Source organism: Lampetra fluviatilis, chromosome 55 (genome assembly GCF_964198595.1).
Source record: "Lampetra fluviatilis chromosome 55, kcLamFluv1.1, whole genome shotgun sequence".
Classification (NCBI taxonomy): domain Eukaryota; kingdom Metazoa; phylum Chordata; class Hyperoartia; order Petromyzontiformes; family Petromyzontidae; genus Lampetra; species Lampetra fluviatilis.
The window spans coordinates 8,964,467-8,990,434 of record NC_136329.1 but is presented as its reverse complement, the minus strand read 5'-3'; the positions used below and the strand labels follow the sequence as shown (position 1 = coordinate 8,990,434).

General features: G+C 55.6%; 1 protein-coding gene across 1 annotated transcript in view; it reads left to right on the top strand.

Moving 5' to 3' along the window:
• The first annotated feature begins 982 nt into the window (after window positions 1–982).
• Window positions 983–25,968, top strand: part of LOC144949917 (cysteine and histidine-rich domain-containing protein 1-like) — a 32,743-nt gene continuing 7,757 nt past the window's right edge. Inside the window, 7 exon segments of the mRNA XM_078879903.1 lie at window positions 983–1,555; window positions 11,284–11,333; window positions 14,349–14,405; window positions 16,290–16,462; window positions 17,754–17,857; window positions 18,940–18,998; window positions 22,690–22,760. Coding sequence (XP_078736029.1) covers window positions 1,492–1,555; window positions 11,284–11,333; window positions 14,349–14,405; window positions 16,290–16,462; window positions 17,754–17,857; window positions 18,940–18,998; window positions 22,690–22,760 — 578 coding nt within the window. The 5' untranslated portion in view covers window positions 983–1,491.

The window sequence follows — 25,968 nt, the reverse complement described above, 5'->3', positions numbered from 1 at the left end:
CCGACTGTGAGGGCGGGCACAAGCCGGCGTGAGTAGGTTAAACGTTGAGTTTTATAAGGGCACCACGGGGTGACCAGCCCCACCCCACCCAGCCCCACCCCTCCCACCCCCCACCCAGCCCCTCCCTCCCCACCAAGCCCACCCTCCCCTCCCCACCCAGCCCCACCCTCGCCACCCTCCCCACCCAGCCCCTACCCACCAGTCCCATCCTCCCCACCCAGCCCCTCCCCGCCCTCCCCTCCCTACCCAGCCCCTCCCCTCCCACCCCCCACCCAGCCCCTCCCCACCCTCCCCACCCAGCCCCACCCTCGCCACCCTCCCCACCCAGCCCCTATCCACCAGTCCCATCCTCCCCACCCAGCCCCCTCCCCACCCTCCCCTCCCTACCCAGCCCCTCCCCTCCCACCCCCCACCCAGCCCCTCCCCACCCTCCCTACCCAGCCCCACCCTCGCCACCCTCCCCACCCAGCCCCTACCCACCCAGTCCCATCCTCCCCACCCAGCCCCTCCCCACCCTCCCTTCCCTACCCAGCCCCTCCCCTCCCACCCCCCACCCTGCCCCTCCCCACCCTCCCTACCCAGCCCCACCCTCCCCACCCAGCCCCACCCCACCCTCCCCTCCCCACCCAGCCCCTCCCTCCCCACCCTCCCTCCCTGCACGACGGACGGACACAATAATCCCTTATGGGCTGGTGTAACCAGGAGGTTCCTACCCAGTATAACAACGCCCCCCTATGTGTCCTGACTTCTGGGCCACCCTGTACAACGAGTGAACAGGCTTGTGATGCTCAACCGTTGCGTCTAGCCGCTCGAAGCTTGGGCCTCCTATGCATGTTCCGGGGTGCTCCTAACGGCGCTCTCCACCCCCCCTCCCCACTCGTCGTGTTAAGTGAGCAGCTTTGCCCGGCATCGCGACACGCGCCTCGCATCTAGTCGCTCGCGCGCGGCTCGCCGGCCGCTCATTCACGTTGCGGGGCCTCCTCCCCCTTGACTGGGAAGTTATCGTCAAAACCCTCCTCCACCTCCTCCTCCACCACCTCCTCCACCTCCTCCTCCACCATCTCCTCCTCCACCTCCTCCACCACCACCTCCTCCACCTCCTCTAGATCCACCTCCACCTCCTCTAGATCCACCTCCACCTCCTCTAGATCCTCCTTGTCTGGGAGTACGTCAGTCTTGGGTCTAGGCTGGGTCAGTGGGGTGGGTGAGTAGGCGTCTGTGTGAGTAGAGGGTGGACAGGGTGAGGGTGAGTCAGGGTGAGTAGAGGGTGAGTCTGGGTGAGTCTGGGTCTGGGTGAATAGAGGGTGAGTAGAGGGTGAGTCTGGGTCAGGGTGAGTAGAGGGTGAGTAGAGGGTGAGTGGGTCAGGGTGAGTCTGGGTCAGGGTGAGTAGAGGGTGAGTCTGGGTCAGGGTGAGTAGAGGGTGAGTCTGAGTCAGGGTGAGTCTGGGTCAGGGTGAGTAGAGGGTGAGTAGAGGGTGAGTCTGGGTCTCAATGTCTCTGCTGTGCTACAATCGCGGCTGCGGGCAACGATTTGACGCGGACTCGAACGACGATGGTGAGTGATGCCGGGCAAGACTCAACTGAGCTGCAGAAGGGAGCCTGGCTAACACGCATGACCACTCACCCACTCACCCACCCACTCACCCACTCACCCACTCACCCATCCACTCACCCACTCACCCACCCGCCCACTCGCCCACCCGCCCGCCCGCTCGCCCACCCACCCGCCCGCTCACCCACCCACCCACTCACCCACCCACCCACTCACCCACCCACCCACTCACTCACCCACCCACTCACCCACCCATTCACCCACCCACTCACCCACCCACTCACCCAATCAATCACCCACTCACCCACTCACTCACCCACCCACTCAATCACCCACTCACTCAATCACCCACCCACTCACCCACCCACTCACCCATCCACTCAATCACCCACTCACTCACCCACTCAATCACCCACCCACTCACCCACCCACTCACCCACCCACTCACCCACTCACCCACCCACCCACTCACCCACCCACCCACTCACCCACTCACTCACCCACCCATTCACCCACCCACTCACCCACCCAATCAATCAATCACCCACTCACTCACCCACTCACTCACCCACTCACCCACCCACTCAATCACCCACTCACTCACCCCACTCAATCACCCACCCACTCACCCACCCACTCACCCATCCACTCAATCACCCACTCACTCACCCACTCAATCACCCACCCACTCACCCACCCACCCACTCACCCACCCACCCACTCACCCACCCACTCACCCACTCACTCACCCACCCATTCACCCACCCACTCACCCACCCACTCACCCAATCAATCAATCACCCACTCACTCACCCACTCACTCACCCACTCATCCACCCACTCAATCACCCACTCACTCACCCACTCAATCACCCACCCACTCACCCACCCACTCACCCACCCACTCACCCATCCACTCAATCACCCACTCACTCACTCACCCACTCACTCACTCACCCACTCACTCAATCACCCACCCACTCACCCACCCACTCACCCATCCACTCAATCACCCACTCACTCACCCACTCACTCACCCACTCACTCACCCACTCACCCACCCACTCAATCACCCACTCACTCACCCACTCAATCACCCACCCACTCACCCACCCACTCACTCACCCACTCACTCACTCACCCACTCACTCACCCACTCAATCACCCACCCACTCACCCACCCACTCACCCATCCACTCACCCATCCACTCAATCACCCACTCACCCACTCACTCACTCACCCACTCACCCACTCACTCACCCACTCAATCACCCACCCACTCACCCACCCACTCACCCATCCACTCAATCACCCACTCACTCACCCACTCACCCACCCACTCACTCACCCACTCAATCACCCACCCACTCACCCACCCACTCACCCATCCACTCAATCACCCACCCACTCACTCACTCACCCACTCACTCACTCACCCACTCACTCACCCACTCAATCACCCACCACCCACCCACTCACCCATCCACTCAATCACCCACTCACTCACCCACTCACCCACCCACTCAATCACCCACTCACTCACCCACTCAATCACCCACCCACTCACCCACCCACTCACTCACGCACTCACCCACTCACTCACCCACTCACTCACCCACTCAATCACCCACCCACTCACCCACCCACTCACCCATCCACTCACCCATCCACTCAATCACCCACTCACTCACCCACTCACTCACTCACCCACTCACCCACTCACTCACCCACTCAATCACCCACCCACTCACCCACCCACTCACCCATCCACTCAATCACCCACTCAATCACCCACTCACTCACCCACTCACTCACCCACTCAATCATCCACCCACCCGCTCACCCATCCACTCAATCACCCACTCACTCACTCACCCACTCACTCACCCACTCACCCACTCACTCACCCACTCAATCACCCACCCACTCACCCACCCACTCACCCATCCACTCAATCACCCACTCACTCACCCACTCACTCACCCACTCACCCACCCACTCAATCACCCACTCACTCACCCACTCAATCACCCACCCACTCACCCACCCACTCACTCACGCACTCACCCACTCACTCACTCACCCACTCACTCACCCACTCAATCACCCACTCACCCACCCACTCACCCATCCACTCACCCATCCACTCAATCACCCACTCACTCACCCACTCACTCACTCACTCACCCACTCACTCACTCACCCACTCACTCACCCACTCAATCACCCACCCACTCACCCATCCACTCAATCACCCACCCACTCACTCACCCACTCACTCACTCACCCACTCACTCACCCACTCAATCACCCACCACCCACCCACTCACCCATCCACTCAATCACCCACTCACTCACCCACCCACTCAATCACCCACTCACTCACCCACTCAATCACCCACCCACTCACCCACCCACTCACTCACGCACTCACCCACTCACTCACCCACTCACTCACCCACTCAATCACCCACCCACTCACCCACCCACTCACCCATCCACTCACCCATCCACTCAATCACCCACTCACTCACCCACTCACTCACTCACCCACTCACCCACTCACTCACCCACTCAATCACCCACCCACTCACCCACCCACTCACCCATCCACTCAATCACCCACTCAATCACCCACTCACTCACCCACTCACTCACCCACTCAATCATCCACCCACCCGCTCACCCATCCACTCAATCACCCACTCACTCACTCACCCACTCACTCACCCACTCACCCACTCACTCACCCACTCAATCACCCACCCACTCACCCACCCACTCACCCATCCACTCAATCACCCACTCACTCACCCACTCACTCACTCACCCACTCACCCACCCACTCAATCACCCACTCACTCACCCACTCAATCACCCACCCACTCACCCACCCACTCACTCACGCACTCACCCACTCACTCACTCACTCACCCACTCACTCACCCACTCAATCACCCACTCACCCACCCACTCACCCATCCACTCACCCATCCACTCAATCACCCACTCACTCACCCACTCACTCACTCACCCACTCACTCACTCACCCACTCACTCACCCACTCAATCACCCACCCACTCACCCACCCACTCACCCATCCACTCAATCACCCACTCACTCACTCACCCACTCACCCACCCACTCAATCACCCACTCACTCACCCACTCAATCACCCACCCACTCACCCACCCACTCACCCATCCACTCAATCACCCACTCACTCACCCACTCACCCACTCACCCACTCACCCACTCACTCAATCACCCACCCACTCACCCACCCACTCACTCACGCACTCACCCACTCACTCACCCACTCAATCACCCACCCACTCACCCACCCACTCACCCATCCACTCACCATCCACTCAATCACCCACTCACCCACTCACTCACTCACCCACTCACCCACTCACTCACCCACTCAATCACCCACCCACTCACCCACCCACTCACCATCACTCAACACCCACTCAATCACCCACTCACTCACCCACTCAATCACCCACCCACTCACCCACCCACTCACCCATCCACTCAATCACCCACTCAATCACCCACTCACTCACCCACTCACTCACTCACCCACTCACTCACTCACCCACTCACTCACCCACTCAATCACCCACCCACTCACCCATCCACTCAATCACCCACTCACTCACCCACTCACTCACTCACCCACCCACTCAATCACCCACTCACTCACCCACTCAATCACCCACCCACTCACCCACCCACTCACTCACGCACTCACCCACTCACTCACTCACCCACTCACTCACCCACTCAATCACCCACCACCCACCCACTCACCCATCCACTCACCCATCCACTCAATCACCCACTCACTCACCCACTCACTCACTCACCCACTCACCCACTCACTCACCACTCACTCACCCACTCACTCACCCACCCACTCACCCACCCACTCACCCATCCACTCAATCACCCACTCACTCACCCACTCACTCACCCACTCACCCATCCACTCAATCACCCACTCACTCACCCACTCACTCACTCACCCACTCACCCACTCACTCACCCACTCAATCACCCACCCACTCACCCACCCACTCACCCATCCACTCAATCACCCACTCACTCACCCACTCACTCACTCACCCACTCACCCACCCACTCAATCACCCACTCACTCACCCACTCAATCACCCACCCACTCACACCCACCCACTCACTCACGCACTCACCCACTCACCTCACCCACTCACTCACCCACTCAATCACCCACCCACTCACCCACCCACTCACCCATCCACTCAATCACCCACTCAATCACCCACCTCACTCACCCACTCACTCACCCACTCAATCACCACCCACCCGCTCACCCACCCACTCAATCACCCACTCACTCACCCACTCAATCACCCACCCACTCACCCACCCACTCACTCACGCACTCACCCACTCACTCACCCACTCACTCACCCACTCAATCACCCACTCACTCACCCACTCACTCACTCACCCACTCACCCACTCACTCACCCACTCAATCACCCACCCACTCACCCACCCACTCACCCATCCACTCAATCACCCACTCACTCACCCACTCACTCACCCACTCACTCACCCACTCAATCATCACCCACCCGCTCACCCATCCACTCAATCACCCACTCACCCACCCACTCACTCACCCACCACCACTCACCACCCACTCACTCACCCACCAATCACCCACCCACTCACCCAACCACTCAACCACCCACTCACCCCACCACTCACTCACCCCACTCACCCACCCACTCACTCACCCACTCACCCACTCACCACCCACCACTCACCCACCCCACTCAATCACCCACTCACTCACCCACTCACTCACTCACCCACTCACTCACTCACCCACTCACTCACCCACTCAATCACCCACCACTCACCCACCCACTCACCCATCCACTCAATCACCCACTCACTCACTCACCCACTCACCCACCCACTCAATCACCCACTCACTCACCCACTCAATCACCCACCCACTCACCCACCCACTCACCCATCCACTCAATCACCCACTCACTCACCCACTCACCCACTCACCCACTCAATCACCCACCCACTCACCCACCCACTCACTCACGCACTCACCCACTCACTCACCCACTCAATCACCCACCCACTCACCCACCCACTCACCCATCCACTCACCCATCCACTCAATCACCCACTCACCCACTCACTCACTCACCCACTCACCCACTCACTCACCCACTCAATCACCCACCCACTCACCCACCCACTCACCCATCCACTCAATCACCCACTCAATCACCCACTCACTCACCCACTCAATCACCCACCCACTCACCCACCCACTCACCCATCCACTCAATCACCCACTCAATCACCCACTCACTCACCCACTCACTCACCCACTCACTCACTCACCCACTCACTCACCCACTCAATCACCACTCACCCATCCACTCAATCACCCACTCACTCACCCACTCACTCACTCACCCACTCACCCACCCACTCAATCACCCACTCACTCACCCACTCAATCACCCACCCACTCACCCACCCACTCACTCACGCACTCACCCACTCACTCACTCACCCACTCACTCACCCACTCAATCACCCACCCACCCACTCACCCATCCACTCACCCATCCACTCAATCACCCACTCACTCACCACTCACTCACTCACCCACTCACCCACTCACTCACCCACTCAATCACCCACCCACTCACCCACCCACTCACCCATCCACTCAATCACCCACTCACTCACCCACTCACTCACCCACTCACCCATCCACTCAATCACCCACTCACTCACCCACTCACTCACTCACCCACTCACCCACTCACTCACCCACTCAATCACCCACCCACTCACCCACCCACTCACCCATCCACTCAATCACCCACTCACTCACCCACTCACTCACTCACCCACTCACCCACCCACTCAATCACCCACTCACTCACCCACTCAATCACCCACCCACTCACCCACCCACTCACTCACGCACTCACCCACTCACTCACCCACTCACTCACCCACCCACTCACCCACCCACTCACCCACCCACTCACCCATCCACTCAATCACCCACTCAATCACCCACTCACTCACCCACTCACTCACCCACTCAATCATCCACCCACCCGCTCACCCACCCACTCAATCACCCACTCACTCACCCACTCAATCACCCACCCACTCACCCACCCACTCACTCACGCACTCACCCACTCACTCACCCACTCACTCACCCACTCAATCACCCACTCACTCACCCACTCACTCACTCACCCACTCACCCACTCACTCACCCACTCAATCACCCACCCACTCACCCACCCACTCACCCATCCACTCAATCACCCACTCAATCACCCACTCACTCACCCACTCACTCACCCACTCAATCATCCACCCACCCGCTCACCCATCCACTCAATCACCCACTCACTCACTCACCCACTCACTCACCCACTCACCCACTCACTCACCCACTCAATCACCCACCCACTCACCCACCCACTCACCCATCCACTCAATCACCCACTCACTCACCCACTCACTCACTCACCCACCCACTCAATCACCCACTCACTCACCCACTCAATCACCCACCCACTCACCCACCCACTCACTCACGCACTCACCCACTCACTCACTCACTCACCCACTCACTCACCCACTCAATCACCCACCCACTCACCCACCCACTCACCCATCCACTCACCCATCCACTCAATCACCCACTCACTCACCCACTCACTCACTCACTCACCCACTCACTCACTCACTCACTCACCCACTCACTCACCCACTCAATCACCCACCCACTCACCCACCCACTCACCCATCCACTCAATCACCCACTCACTCACTCACCCACTCACCCACCCACTCAATCACCCACTCACTCACCCACTCAATCACCCACCCACTCACCCACCCACTCACCCATCCACTCAATCACCCACTCACTCACCCACTCACTCACTCACCCACTCACCCACTCACCCACTCACTCACCCACTCAATCACCCACCCACCACCCACCCACTCACCCATCCACTCAATCACCCACTCACTCACCCACTCACTCACTCACTCACCGACTCACCCACCCACTCAATCACCCACTCACTCACCCACTCAATCACCCACCCACTCACCCACCCACTCACTCACGCACTCACCCACTCACTCACCCACTCAATCACCCACCCATTCACCCACCCACTCACCCATCCACTCACCCATCCACTCAATCACCCACTCACCCACTCACTCACTCACCCACTCACCCACTCACTCACCCACTCAATCACCCACCCACTCACCCACCCACTCACCCATCCACTCAATCACCCACTCAATCACCCACTCACTCACCCACTCAATCACCCACCCACTCACCCACCCACTCACCCATCCACTCAATCACCCACTCAATCACCCACTCACTCACCCACTCACTCACTCACCCACTCACTCACTCACCCACTCACTCACCCACTCAATCACCCACCCACCCACTCACCCATCCACTCAATCACCCACTCACTCACCCACTCACTCACTCACCCACTCACCCACCCACTCAATCACCCACTCACTCACCCACTCAATCACCCACCCACTCACCCACCCACTCACTCACGCACTCACCCACTCACTCACTCACCCACTCACTCACCCACTCAATCACCCACCACCCACTCACCCATCCACTCACCCATCCACTCAATCACCCACTCACTCACCCACTCACTCACTCACTCACTCACCCACTCACTCACCCACTCAATCACCCACCCACTCACCCACCCACTCACCCATCCACTCAATCACCCACTCACTCACACCACTCACTCACTCACCCACTCACCCACCCACTCAATCACCCACTCACTCACCCACTCAATCACCCACCCACTCACCCACCCACTCACCCATCCACTCAATCACCCACTCACTCACTCACCCACTCACTCACTCACCCACTCACTCACCCACTCAATCACCCACCCACTCACCCACTCCACTCACCCATCCACTCAATCACCCACTCACTCACCCACTCACTCACTCACCCACTCACCCACCCACTCAATCACCCACTCACTCACCCACTCAATCACCCACCCACTCACCCACCACTCACTCACGCACTCACCCACTCACTCACCCACTCACTCACCCACTCAATCACCCACCCACTCACCCACCCACTCACCCATCCACTCACCCATCCACTCAATCACCCACTCACTCACCCACTCACTCACTCACCCACTCACCCACTCACTCACCCACTCAATCACCCACCCACTCACCCACCCACTCACCCATCCACTCAATCACCCACTCACTCACCCACTCACTCACTCACCCACTCACCCACCCACTCAATCACCCACTCACTCACCCACTCAATCACCCACCCACTCACCCACCCACTCACCCATCCACTCAATCACCCACTCACTCACCCACTCACTCACTCACTCACCCACTCACCCACTCACTCACCCACTCAATCACCCACCCACTCACCCACCCACTCACCCATCCACTCAATCACCCACTCACTCACCCACTCACTCACTCACCCACTCCACCCACTCAAACACCCACTCACTCACCCACTCAATCACCCACCCACTCACCCACCCACTCACTCACGCATTCACTCACCCACTCACTCACCCACTCACCCACCCACTCAATCACCCACTCACTCACCCACTCAATCACCCACCCACTCACCCACCCACTCACCCATCCACTCAATCACCCACTCACTCACTCACCCACTCACTCACTCACTCACCCACTCACCCACTCACTCACCCACTCAATCACCCACCCACTCACCCACTCACCCACCCACTCACCCATCCACTCAATCACCCACTCACTCACCCACTCACTCACTCACCCACTCACCCACCCACTCAATCACCCACTCACTCACCCACTCAATCACCCACCCACTCACCCACCCACTCACTCACGCACTCACCCACTCACTCACTCACCCAGTCAATCACCCACCCACTCACCACCCACTCACCCATCCACTCACCCATCCACTCAATCACCCACTCACTCACCCACTCACTCACTCACCCCACACACTCACCCACTCAATCACCCACCCACCCACTCACCCATCCACTCAATCACCCACTCACTCACCCACTCACTCACTCACCCACTCACCCACCCACTCAATCACCCACTCACTCACCCACTCAATCACCCACCCACTCACCCACCCACTCACCCATCCACTCAATCACCCACTCACTCACTCACCCACTCACTCACTCACCCACTCACCCACTCACTCACCCACTCAATCACCCACCCACTCACCCACCCACTCACCCATCCACTCAATCACCCACTCACCCACTCACTCACCCACTCACCCACCCACTCAATCACCCACTCACTCACCCACTCAATCACCCACCCACTCACCCACCCACTCACTCACGCACTCACCCACTCACTCACTCACCCACCCACTCAATCACCCACTCACTCACCCACCCACTCACTCACCCACCCACTCACGCACTCATCCACTCACCCACTCACTCACCCACTCACTCACGCACCCACCCACCCACTCACGCACTCACCCACCCACTATGTGGCCCTCCTGCACCCCCCCTCTCCCCCCTCTCTCTGCCCCCCGCCCCCAGGTTGCTGCGTCCACCACCCGGGGGTCCCGGTGTTCCACGACGCCCTCAAGAGGTGAGCGGCGGTGGCGGCATCATCATCATCGTCATCATCGTCGTCGTCATCATTATCATCGTCGTTGTCGTCAATATCATCATCTTCGTGTGTGCGTCTGTGGGTCTCTGTGCGAGTCTGTGTCTCTCTCTGTGTCTGAGTCTCTGCGTGAGTCTCTGGGTCTCTGCGTGAGTCTGTGGTCTTTGTGTGAGTCTGTGTCTCTGTGTCTGTGGGTCTCTGTGTGAGTCTGTGTCTCTCTCTGTGTCTGAGTCTCTGCGTGAGTCTGTGGGTCTCTGTGTGAGTCTCTGGGTCTCTGTGTGAGTCTGTGGGTCTCTGCGTGAGTCTGTGGGTCTCTGTGTGAGTCTCTGGGTCTCTGTGTGAGTCTGTGGGTCTCTGCGTGAGTCTGTGGGTCTCTGTGTGAGTCTCTGGGTCTCTGTGTGAGTCTGTGGGTCTCTGTGTGAGTCTGTGGGTCTCTGTGTGAGTCTATGGGTCTCTGTGTGAGTCTGTGGGTCTCTGTGTGAGTCTGTGGGTCTCTGTGTGAGTCTGTGGGTCTCTGTGTGAGTCTCTGGGTCTCTGTGTGAGTCTGTGGGTCTCTGTGTGAGTCTGTGGGTCTCTGTGTGAGTCTCTGGGTCTCTGTGTGAGTCTGTGGGTCTCTGTGTGAGTCTCTGGGTCTCTGTGTGAGTCTGTGGGTCTCTGTGTGAGTCTGTGGGTCTCTGTGTGAGTCTCTGGGTCTCTGTGTGAGTCTGTGGGGTCTCTGTGTGAGTCTGTGGGTCTCTGTGTGAGTCTCTGGGTCTCTGTGTGAGTCTATGGGTCTCTGTGTGAGTCTGTGGGTCTCTGTGTGGGTCTGTGGGTCTCTGTGTGAGTCTGTGGGTCTTTGCGTGAGTCTGTGGGTCTCTGTGTGAGTCTCTGGGTCTCTGTGTGAGTCTGTGGGTCTCTGTGTGAGTCTGTGGGTTTCTGTGTGAGTCTCTGGGTCTCTGTGTGAGTCTGTGGGTCTCTGTGCGAGTCTGTGAGTCTCTGTGTGAGTCTCTGGGTCTCTGTGTGAGTCTGTGGGTCTCTGTGCGAGTCTGTGGATCTCTGTGCGAGTCTGTGAGTCTCTGTGTGAGTCTGTGAGTCTCTGTGTGAGTCTGTGGGTCTCTGTGCGAGTCTGTGAGTCTCTGTGTGAGTCTCTGGGTCTCTGTGTGAGTCTGTGGGTCTCTGTGCGAGTCTGTGGATCTCTGTGTGAGTCTGTGGATCTCTGTGCGAGTCTGTGAGTCTCTGTGTGAGTCTGTGGATCTCTGTGCGAGTCTGTGAGTCTCTGTGTGAGTCTGTGGGTCAGGATGGGCAGTTCTTGGGGATTTTTCACGTAGCTCAACCATGCAGCAGTAGCTGCTGCAGCTGCAGCAGCAGCAGCTGCAGCTACTGCTGCTACTGCTGCCACTGCTGCCACTGCTGCTACTGCTGCCACTGCTGCTGCTGCTGCTGCTACTGCTGCTGCTGCTACTGCTGCTGCTACTGCTACTGCTGCTACTGCTGCTGCTACTGCTACTGCTGCTACTGCTGCTGCTACTGCTGCCACTGCTGCTACTGCTGCTGCTGCTACTGCTGCTAAGTCTGGCGGACGGTGAAGAGCTTTGGCAGTGCAAGGTGCGGTGTTGGTGGTGGCGGTGGTGGTAGCGGTGGCGGTGGTGGTGGTGTTGATGGTAGTGGTGGTGTTGATGGTTGTTGTAGTGGTGGTGGTGTTGATGGTTGTTGTGGTGTTGGTGATGGATGTGGTGGTGGCGGTGGTGTTGATGGTAGTGGTGGTGGTGATGTTGTTGATGGTGGTGGTGGTGTTGGTGAATGGATGTGGTGGTGGCGGTGGTGTTGATGGTGGTGGTGGTGTTGATGGTAGTGGTGGTGGTGTTGATGGTTGTTGTGGTGTTGGCGATGTTGTTGATGGTAGTGGTGTTGGTGATGTTGATGGTAGTGGTGTTGGTGATGTTGTTGATGGTGGTGGTGGTGGTGATGTTGTTGATGGTAGTGGTGGTGGTGATGTTGATGGTAGTGGTGGTGGTGGTGATGTTGTTGATGGTAGTGGTGTTGGTGATGTTGATGGTAGTGGTGGTGGTGATGTTGTTGATGGTGGTGGTGTTGGTGATGTTGATGGTGGTGGTGATGTTGTTGATGGTGGTGGTGGTGATGTTGTTGATGGTAGTGGTGGTGATGATGTTGATGGTAGTGGTGGTGGTGGTGATGTTGTTGATGGTAGTGGTGGTGGTGATGTTGATGGTAGTGGTGGTGGTGGTGATGTTGTTGATGGTAGTGGTGGTGATGATGTTGATGGTAGTGGTGGTGGTGGTGATGTTGTTGATGGTAGTGGTGGTGGTGGTGATGTTGTTGATGGTAGTGGTGGTGGTGATGTTGATGGTAGTGGTGATGTTGTTGATGGTGGTGATGTTGTTGATGGTAGTGGTGATGTTGTTGATGGTGGTGATGTTGTTGATGGTGGTGGTGGTGGTGATGTTGTTGATGGTGGTGATGTTGTTGATGGTGGTGGTGGTGGTGATGTTGTTGATGGTAGTGGTGATGTTGTTGATTGTAGTGGTGGTGGTGATGTTGTTGATGGTGGTGATGTTGTTGATGGTGGTGATGTTGTTGATGGTGGTGGTGGTGGTGATGTTGTTGATGGTAGTGGTGGTGGTGATGTTGATGGTAGTGGTGGTGGTGATGTTGTTGATGGTAGTGGTGATGTTGTTGATGGTGGTGATGTTGTTGATGGTAGTGATGGTGATGTTGTTGATGGTAGTAGTGGTGATGTTGTTGATAGTAGTGGTGATGTTGTTGATGGTAGTGGTGATGGTGATGTTGTTGATGGTAGTGGTGATGTTGTTCATGGTAGTGGTGATGTTGTTGATGGTGGTGATGTTGTTGATGGTAGTGATGGTGATGCTGTTGATGGTAGTGGTGATGGTGATGTTGTTGATGGTAGTAGTGGTGATGTTGTTGATGGTGGTGATGTTGTTGATGGTGGTGGTCGTGGTGTGTGGCACCGATGCCGTCTGCGCTCTGTGCACAGGGCTGGTCTTGCTGCAAGCGGAGAACGACCGACTTCTCCGATTTCCTCGGCATCCCGGTAAGCAGCACTACCACAGCCGGCGTGAGATGTTGACTACCTCGCCTGGTACGCAGGAGGTCTGTGTCTCTCTCATCATCATCATCATCATCACGGTGGCTAGGAGATGTTGACTACCTCGCCTGGTGTGCAGGTGGTCTGTGTCTCTCTCTCATCATCATCATCACGGTGGCTAGGAGATGTTGACTACCTCGCCTGGTACGCAAGAGGTCTGTGTCTCTCTCTCTCATCATCATCATCACGGTGGCTAGGAGATGTTGACTACCTCGCCTGGTACGCAAGAGGTCTGTGTCTCTCTCTCTCATCATCATCATCACGGTGGCTAGGAGATGTTGACTACCTCGCCTGGTACGCAGGAGGTCTGTGTCTCTCTCTCTCATCATCATCATCACGGTGGCTAGGAGATGTTGACTACCTCGCCTGGTGTGCAGGAGGTCTGTGTCTCTCTCTCATCATCATCATCACGGTGGCTAGGAGATGTTGACTACCTCGCCTGGTACGCAGGAGGTCTGTGTCTCTCTCTCTCATCATCATCATCACGGTGGCTAGGAGATGTTGACTACCTCGCCTGGTGTGCAGGAGGTCTGTGTCTCTCTCTCATCATCATCATCACGGTGGCTAGGAGATGTTGACTACCTCGCCTGGTACGCAGGAGGTCTGTGTCTCTCTCTCTCATCATCATCACGGTGACTAGGAGATGTTGACTACCTCGCCTGGTACGCAGGAGGTCTGTGTCTCTCTCTCTCTCATCATCATCATCACGGTGGCTAGGAGATGTTGACTACCTCGCCTGGTACGCAAGAGGTCTGTGTCTCTCTCTCTCATCATCATCATCACGGTGGCTAGGAGATGTTGACTACCTCGCCTGGTACGCAGGAGGTCTGTGTCTCTCTCTCTCATCATCATCATCACGGTGGCTAGGAGATGTTGACTACCTCGCCTGGTGTGCAGGAGGTCTGTGTCTCTCTCTCATCATCATCACGGTGGCTAGGAGATGTTAACTACCTCGCCTGGTGTGCAGGAGGTCTGTGTCTCTCTCTCATCATCATCACGGTGGCTAGAAGATGTTGACTACCTCGCCTAATACACAGGAGGTCTGTGTCTCTCTCATCATCATCACGGTGATTAGGAGATGTTAACTACCTCGCCTGCTGTGCAGGAGGTCGTGGGTTTGATCACGACCCTGATGCCTGCTGCTGTAGATTTGGAGTCTGCGTCTCTCTCACTCATCACCACCACGGTGGCTAGGAGATGTTAACTACCTCGCCTGGTATGCAGGAGGTCTGTGTCTCTCTCTCTCTCATCATCATCACAGTGGCTAGGAGATGTTGACTACCTCGCCTGGTGTGCAGGAGGTCGTGGGTTCGATCCCGATCCTGACGATGCCTGCTGCTGCTGTAGATTTGGAGTCTGCGTCTCTCTCTCCGCCCGTGGTCGCGTGGATTTGTCTCCGAGTTTCTTTCTCCGCAGTTAGAATCGGCGTCACACATTTGGACACTTCTGGCTGCTCCTGTAAGAGTGTTGTCATTCACCCTCGCCTCCGATCAGCACGGTTGGCTACAACCTGTGTACAAGTGTGGGTGTGTACGTGTGTGTGTGTACGTGTGTGTGTGTGCGTGTGTGTGTACATGTGTGTGCGTGTACGTGTGGGTGTGTACGTGTGTGTGTGTACGTGTGTGTGTGTACGTGTGTGTGTGTGTGTACGTGTGTGTGTGTGTGTACGTGTGTGTGTGTGTACGTGTGTGTGTGTCCCTGAATGGTGCCACAATGCCGGCAATCTGCACAGGCAACGCCGCCACTAACACGGCACTTGCCCCACCAGTCCGTCGGAGGCTACATGGCGGGGGATCTTAGTCCACGTCGCCGCTTTCCCGTTGTGCCCAGGGCTGCACCAGCGGGCGTCACAGCGACGTGAAGCCGCCCGAAGCCGTGAGGCCCGAAGTTCGCAGCGACAAGGAGCGGGAGGCTGGCGACACTGGGACGGAGCGGGGAGAAGCCGGGTCCACCACCATCCACACGGCCCCTCCCAAACCCATCGAGAGAGTGGAGAGGCCCAGGTGAGCGGGGGAGAGAGGGGGGAGGAGAGAGGGGGGAGGAGAGAGGGGGGAGGAGAGAGGGGGGAGGAGAGAGGGGGGAGGAGAGAGGGGGGAGGAGAGAGGGGGGAGGAGAGAGGGGGGAGGAGAGAGGGGGGAGGAGCGAGGGGGGGGAGAAAGGTGGCTTCGTGAACTAATTAATAATAGTAATATTTGTCTTCCTCTGTCGTACGGCATTTAAAAAAAACATTAAAGTAGCCACAATAGTATGCTTATTGTTAATGAGCCATTTCACTACAGTATCCCGCAGTGGTAGCTAAGTGGAGCAATCCACCAGGATCCACGCGGCTGTATTGGGATTAGCTGAGTGGAGTAGTTTGCTCATTCAAACAGGGTACATGCAGTTTTATTGTGGTAGCTGAGTGCAGTAGTCCACTTGTTTCATCGTTATTGAAGCATGAAACGTGCTCGATTTATTTCACAATGGTGAATTAAAAGACGGACGGACGCCATTTTGGCGGCGGCCATTTTGGCGGCGGCCATTTTGGTGGCGGCCATTTTTGTGGCGGCCATTTTTTTTTGACGGCCATCTTTGAAGTTCAGGTGGCTGATGGCTTTCTCCTGCAGTGACCGTTGGAGATTATCCGTGCAGAATGTGCTTGTATCACCATTTAAAAGATTACTCATGTTGCCTGCTCCCACAAAGACGAATCGCAAATCGTGAATGTATATCCTGCATTGTCAACGACTGGGCAATAAAAGCTGGATTATCTGTTGGATTGCAAAAAAAAGGGGAGAGGGGAGAGATGGTGAGGGAGAGAGGGGGGGGAGAGAGGGGGAGGGAGAGAGAGAGGGGGGGGAGAGAGAGGGGGGGGAGAGAGGGGGGAGAGAGAGAGAGGGGGGGAGAGAGAGGGGGGGGGAGAGGGGGGGGGGGAGAGGCGGCGGGTAGAGAGGGGGGGTAGAGGGGTGGGGGGGAGAGAGAGGGGGAGGAGAGAGAGGGGGGGAGAGAGGGGGGGGGGAGAGGGGGGGGGAGAGGGGGAGAGAGGGGGGGGAGAGGGGAGATAGAGAGAGGGCGGGGGAGAGGGGGGTGGGAGAGGGGGGGGGGGAGAGAGGGGTGGGGAGGGAGAGGGGTGGGGAGGGAGAGGGGGGGGGAGAGAGGTGGGGGGGGAGAGAGGGGGGGGGGGGAGAGAGGGGGGGGGGGAGAGAGGGGTGGGGAGGGAGAGGGGAGGGAGAGGGGTGGGGAGGGAGAGAGGGGGCACGGGAAAGTAGTCAAAGGCTACACGGGGGACCTTTGTCTTTGTGCGTGTGCACGCAGCCCGGACGAGCCGATGGTGGAGCTGCCGATGAGCGTGGCGACGTCGCTGAGACGGGCGCTGGAGGAGGTGACGATCGGAGCCAAGGAGACGCAGAAGGTGGAGGGTATGATGCACACACACACGTACACACACACGTACACATGTACACACACACATGCACACACACATACACATGTACACACATACACACGTACACACACATACACATGTACACACAACAACAACAACAACCGCAATTCGCCACTAAGTGGCGGTGACGTCACCACGACGCTTGTGCCAGGCCATGTGCACCTTGAGGCCACGTGAAGTGTCGAACGCCCGCTGGCAGGAGGTCACGGGGCAGACCCAGCAGGTGCCACGGGTCGACTGACTGAGATGACCGAGATGACTGGCTGATGCACCACCTGTGCCCCCTACTGTGCCAACTCGCTGTGCTTTAGCCACCCGGCGCTCCGCTCGTTGTTGTGAGCGTCGCTCCTCCGCCCTCCGTTGTTACTGGAGGGCGACTGCCTCCAACTGCCCAGTAGCGTCCTTCACGAGCCTCCTCCACTGAGGCCGATCTTGACACCGCTGGTACCGGTCATCGGCAAGTCCACTCAGCTCCACGTCCTCCTGTACCACATCACTCCATCTCTTCTCTAGCCCTTGCCGCGCCCGTTTAGCCCCCTCGATGCGGCCAAACAGAAGCTGTTTAAGCATGCGGTGGCTGGGCATGCGGTGGCTGGGCATGCGGTGGCTGGGCATGCGGTGGCTGGGCATGCGGTGGCTGGGCATGCGGTGGCTGGGCATGCGGTGGCTGGGCATGCGGTGGCTGGGCATGCGGGCTACATGACCCAGTCAACTGCTCACCATCAACCAGGTGGTGAGTGGTTGATGGTGGTGGTGAGTGGTGGTGGTGAGTGGTGGTGGTGAGCGGTTGTGGTGGTGGTGAGTGGTTGTGGTGGTGGTGAGTGGTTGTGGTGAGCGGTTGTGGTGGTGGTGAGCGGTTGTGGTGAGTGGTTGTGGTGAGTGGTCGTGGTGAGTGGTTGTGGTGGTGGTGAGTGGTTGTGGTGAGCGGTTGTGGTGAGTGGTTGTGGTGAGTGGTTGTGGTGATGGTGAGTGGTTGTGGTGGTGGTGAGTGGTTGTGGTGGTGGTGAGCGGTTGTGGTGGCGAACGGTTGTGGTGTTTGTGTTTTTGCTCCTGCAGAGGTGCAGGATGGCATGGTGCAGCTTGGCACGCTGTGCAAAAACAGCGGCTGCTCAAAGGTAACATGGACACACACACAGACACACACACAGACACACACACACATACACACAGATACATACACATATATACACACATACACACAGATACATCACGACACATACATACATACACACAGATACATACGCACGGATACATAGAAACATACACACAGACACACAGACAGGCAGATAAACACACAGACACAGATAGACACACGGATAGACACACAGATACACAGACATACATCACAGACACACAGGTAAACACACAGACACACAGACACACAGATAGACACACAGATATACACACACACACAGACACACAGATAGACACACAGATACAAAGATATAGACACACAGATACATACACACAGACACAGACACACAGATAAACACACAGACACACAGATAGACACACAGATACACAGATATAGACACACAGACACAGACACAGGCACACAGACACACAGATAGACATACAGACAAACAGATACAAAGATATAGACACACAGATACATACACACAGACACAAACACACAGATAGACACACAGACACACAGATATAGACACACAGATACATACACACAGACACAGACACACAGATAGACACACAGATAGACACACAGACACGCAGACATATAGATAAACACACAGACACACAGATAAACACACAGACACACAGATAAACACACAGACACACAGATAGATAGACACACAGACACACAGATACACAGACACACAGATACATACACACAGATACAGACACACAGATAGACGCACAGACACACAGATACACACACACAGATACACACACACAGATACATACATACAGACACACACACACACAGACACACAGACACATACACACAGATACATACACACAGACACACACACAGACACACAGATACACACGCAGACAAAGACACGTACAAACACACACAGACGTCTGCTTTGAACCCGGCATCCCGAGTTGAACTGCTAGCCCGTGTCTAACTTTGGAACGTCATAACGGGGAGGGTCTAGATGTTCTTAGGTTTTTTTCGGTAAAGTCACCGTGTAGGTAAAAAATTAAAATGTAAATTAATAAAAGTAAAATGAAAAATAAAATAAAAATCACGACGTTTCGGAGGCAACACAAGCTTCCGTCTTCAGGTGGGACAGTCACAGCACGATGGCTGCATCAAGTGAGAGAAATTCCAAGAACACAGTCCTTGTATATATACTGGTTGAGGGTGGGAGGAGCCAATATCCAGGTGGCTACCTTGGCTCCTCCCACCCTCAACCAGTATATATACTGGTTGAGGGTGGGAGGAGCCAATATCCAGGGCCTACCTTGGCTCCTCCCACCCTCAACCGGTATATATACTGGTTGAGGGTGGGAGGAGCCAATATCCAGGTGGCTACCTTGGCTCCTCCCACCCTCAACCAGTATATATACTGGTTGAGGGTGGGAGGAGCCAATATCCAGGGCCTACCTTGGCTCCTCCCACCCTCAACCGGTATATATACTGGTTGAGGGTGGGAGGAGCCAATATCCAGGTGGCTACCTTGGCTCCTCCCACCCTCAACCAGTATATATACTGGTTGAGGGTGGGAGGAGCCAATATCCAGGGCCTACCTTGGCTCCTCCCACCCTCAACCAGTATATATACTGGTTGAGGGTGGGAGGAGCCAATATCCAGGTGGCTACCTTGGCTCCTCCCACCCTCAACCAGTATATATACTGGTTGAGGGTGGGAGGAGCCAATATCCAGGGCCTACCTTGGCTCCTCCCACCCTCAACCGGTATATATACTGGTTGAGGGTGGGAGGAGCCAATATCCAGGTGGCTACCTTGGCTCCTCCCACCCTCAACCAGTATATATACTGGTTGAGGGTGGGAGGAGCCAATATCCAGGGCCTACCTTGGCTCCTCCCACCCTCAACCAGTATATATACTGGTTGAGGGTGGGAGGAGCCAATATCCAGGTGCCTACCTTGGCTCCTCCCACCCTCAACCAGTATATATACTGGTTGAGGGTGGGAGGAGCCAATATCCAGGGCCTACCTTGGCTCCTCCCACCCTCAACCAGTATATATACTGGTTGAGGGTGGGAGGAGCCAATATCCAGGGCCTACCTTGGCTCCTCCCACCCTCAACCAGTATATATACTGGTTGAGGGTGGGAGGAGCCAATATCCAGGTAGGCCCTGAATATTATTTTTGTGAGGTTCGGTGCGGCTGAAGGACGCTGTTTCAGTTTGCCTCCGAAACGTCGTGATTTTTTATTTAATTTTTTATTTTACTTTTATTAATTTCAATTTTTTACCTACATGGTGACTTTACCGAAAAAACCTAACAATATGAATCCTTGCAGTCACGAAGGCTTCAAATCTAGGGCCTAGATGTTCACCATCTGCATTGGGAGTATGAAGGTATCCGAGCGTGGTGCTGGCCACCCACCCCCCCTCGTGTGCCACAGTGCCGGCAGCCTTCATAGGCACTGCTACTCAAGTTCAAGTTTCATGTATTAGGTGTAGCCCTGTGAGCCATTCTGCTCTTGAATCGGGTGCAACCGCAACAAACAAAAAACAAAAAACATCTTAAAGTGACCATGTGACTGAGTGCAAACAGAAATGCGAGAAAAGACGGCAAAATGTTGCAGAAAAAGCACCGTTACACACCAACGCTGTGTGCAAACATCCCAGTGGGATGCAAGTCAAACAACCAACAACAACCACAAGACAACTTAGATTAAGGCCATCAGTCTAACTCTGTACTACAACAACACAAACATGGCCAAACCAATACACTTTTCAAAATCACCAAAACAAAGCCATAAAAGTCAAACAACCAACAACAACCACAAGACAACTTAGATTAAGGCCATCAGTCTAACTCTGTACTACAACAACACAAACATGGCAAAACCAATACACTTTTCGAAATCACCAAAACAAAGCCATAAAAGTCAAACAACAACAACAACCACAAGACAACTTAGATTAAGGCCATCAGTCTAACTCTGTACTACAACAACACAAACATGGCAAAACCAATACACTTTTCGAAATCACCAAAATAAAGCTATGAAAGCGATGAAACAGTGCAGCTCATAGGAACTGTGACGGAATTTTCACAATAAATGGCGTAAACAACATGTACCACCAAAACCCTGCAGCCACAGCTCGCTGCATGACTCACTCCACAACAGCAGGAACATCGATCGGAGTATTATAATTTTTCAATGCACCTTTACTCGCTACTAACAGCACTTGCCCCAACAGTCTGTTGAGGCTACACGGGGGATCTTTGTCTTTGTAGGTGCTACTCGCTAACAGCACTTGCCCCAACAGTCTGTTGAGGCTACACGGGGGATCTTTGTCTTTGTAGGTGCTTCTAGCTAACAGCACTTGCCCCAACAGTCTGTTGAGGCTACACGGGGGATCTTTGTCTTTGTAGGTGCTTCTAGCTAACAGCACTTGCCCCAACAGTCTGTTGAGGCTACACGGGGGATCTTTGTCTTTGTAGGTGCTTCTAGCTAACAGCACTTGCCCCAACAGTCTGTTGAGGCTACACGGGGGATCTTTGTCTTTGTAGGTGCTTCTAGCTAACAGCACTTGCCCCAACAGTCTGTTGAGGCTACATGGGGGATCTTTGTCTGTGTATCGAACAGCACTTGCCCCAACATTCTCATCAGGCTATACGGGGGACCTTTGTCTTTGTGTAGTCGTACCAGGGCCCGCAGAGCGACCGGGAGGAGTGCGTCCACCACCCGGGGGGCCCCGTCTTCCACGAGGGGTGAGAGACACACACAGTCACACACACACACACGTACACACACACTACACACACACTACACACACACACGTACACACACACTACACACGTACACACACACACAGTCACACACACACACACGTACACACACACACACACGTACACACACACGTACACACACACACACACGTACACACACACACGTACACACACACACACACGTACACACACACGTACACACACACACACACGTACACACACACACGTACACACGCACGTACACACACGTACACACGCACACACGTACACACACACACACACACGTACACACACACTACACACACATACACACACACGTATACACACACACGTACACACGCACACACGTACACACACACACGTACACACACACACACGTACACACACACACACGTACACACGTACACACACACGTACACACACACGTACACACGTACACACGTACACACGTACACACACACGTACACACACACGTACACACACACGTACACACGCACACACGCACACACGTACACACGCACGTACACACACACACGCACACACGTACACACGCACGTACACACACGTACACACACACGTACACACACACGTACACACACACGTACACACACACTACACACACACTACACACACACTACACACACACACGTACACACACACACACACGTACACACACACTACACACACACTACACACACACTACACACACACACGTACACACACACGTACACACACACGTACACACACACGTACACACACACTACACACACACACGTACACACACACGTACACACACACGTACACACACACGTACACACACACGTACACACACACTACACACACACTACACACACACTACACACACACACTACACACACACGTACACACACACACGTACACACACACACACACTACACACACACACGTACACACACACGTACACACACACTACACACACACTACACACACACTACACACACACACTACACACACACTACACACACACTACACACACACACGTACACACACACACGTACACACACACACACACGTACACACACACGTACACACGTACACACACACACGTGTACACACACACGTACACACACACACGTACACACACACACACGTACACACACACGTACACACACACGTACACACACACGTACACACACACACGTGTACACACACACTACACACACACACGTACACACACACACACGTACACACACACGTACACACACACACGTACACACACACACGAACACACACACGTACACACACACACACACGTACACACACACACACACGTACACACACACACGTACACACACACACACGTACACACACACACACGTACACACACACACACGTACACACACACGTACACACACACACACGTACACACACACACACGTACACACACACGTACACACACACACGTACACACACACACGAACACACACACGTACACACACACGTACACACACACGTACACACACACACGTACACACACACATACACACACACGTACACACACACACGTACACACACACATACACACACGTACACACACACACGTACACACACACATACACACACACGTACACACACACACGTACACACACACATACACACACACGTACACACACACACGTACACACACACGTACACAACAACAACAACCGCCATTCGCCACTAAGTGGCGGTGACGTCACCACGACGCTTGTGCCAGGCCATGTGCACCTTGAGGCCACGTGAAGTGTCGAACGCCCGCTGGCAGGAGGTCACGGGGCAGACCCAGCAGGTGCCACGGGTCGACTGACCGAGATGACCGAGATGACTGGCTGATGCACCACCTGTGCCCCCTACTGTACCAACTCGCTGTGCTTTAGCCACCCGGCGCTCCGCTCGTTGTTGTGAGCGTCGCTCCTCCGCCCTCCGTTGTTGTTGGAGGGCGACTGCCTCCAACTGCCCAGTAGCGTCCTTCACGAGCCTCCTCCACTGAGGCCGATCTTGACACCGCTGGTACCAGTCATCGGCAAGTCCACTCAGCTCCACGTCCTCCTGTACCACATCACTCCATCTCTTCTCTAGCCCGTGCCGCGCCCGTTTAGCCCCCTCGATCCGGCCGAACAAAAGCTGTGTAGGCATGCGGTGGCTGGGCATGCGGGCTACATGACCCAGCCAACGCAGCCTTGCCTGCCGGAGGAGCTCACCGATGGGACTTTGCCCAGATCTTTCAAGGACTTGTGAGCTCCTCACACAATCCAGCCTGGTTAAACCCAGGATGGATCGTAGGCAGGCCAGCCTAAATGTTTCCAACCGGCGAAGATGCTCCACTAGGGGGGTCCACGTTTCGCAAGCGTAGAGAAGGGAGGGAATGACCGTGGCCGAGAAGACCTGAAGCTTCGTGCGGAGCGACAGACCAGGTAGCTTCCACACAGCGTTACGCAACACACACACGTACACACACACGTACACACACACGTACACACACACGTACACACATATACACACATATACATACACACACACGCATACACACACACACGTACACACGTACACACACACTACACACATACATACATACACACTACACACACTTCAAATCTACAGCAGCAGGCATCGTCAGGGTCGGGATCGAACCCACGACCTCCTGCGCACCAGACGAGGTAGTCAACATCTCCTAGCCACCGTGATGATGATGAGAGAGAGACGCAAACTCCAAATCTACAGCAGCATGCGTCGTCAGGGTCGGGATCGAACCCACGACCTCCTGCGCACCAGGCGAGGTAGTCAACATCTCCTAGCCACCGTGATGATGATGAGAGAGAGACGCAAACTCCAAATCTACAGCAGCATGCGTCGTCAGGGTCGGGATCGAACCCACGACCTCCTGCGTACCAGACGAGGTAGTCAACATCTCCTAGCCACCGTGATGATGATGAGAGAGAGAGACACAGACCTCCTGCGCACCAGGCGAGGTAGTCAACATCTCCTAGTCACCGTGATGATGATGAGAGAGAGACACAGACCTCCTGCGCACCAGGCGAGGTAGTCGACATCTCCTAGCCACCGTGATGATGATGAGAGAGAGACACAGACCTCCTGCGCACCAGGCGAGGTAGTCAACATCTCCTAGCCACCGTGATGATGATGAGAGAGAGACACAGACCTCCTGCGTACC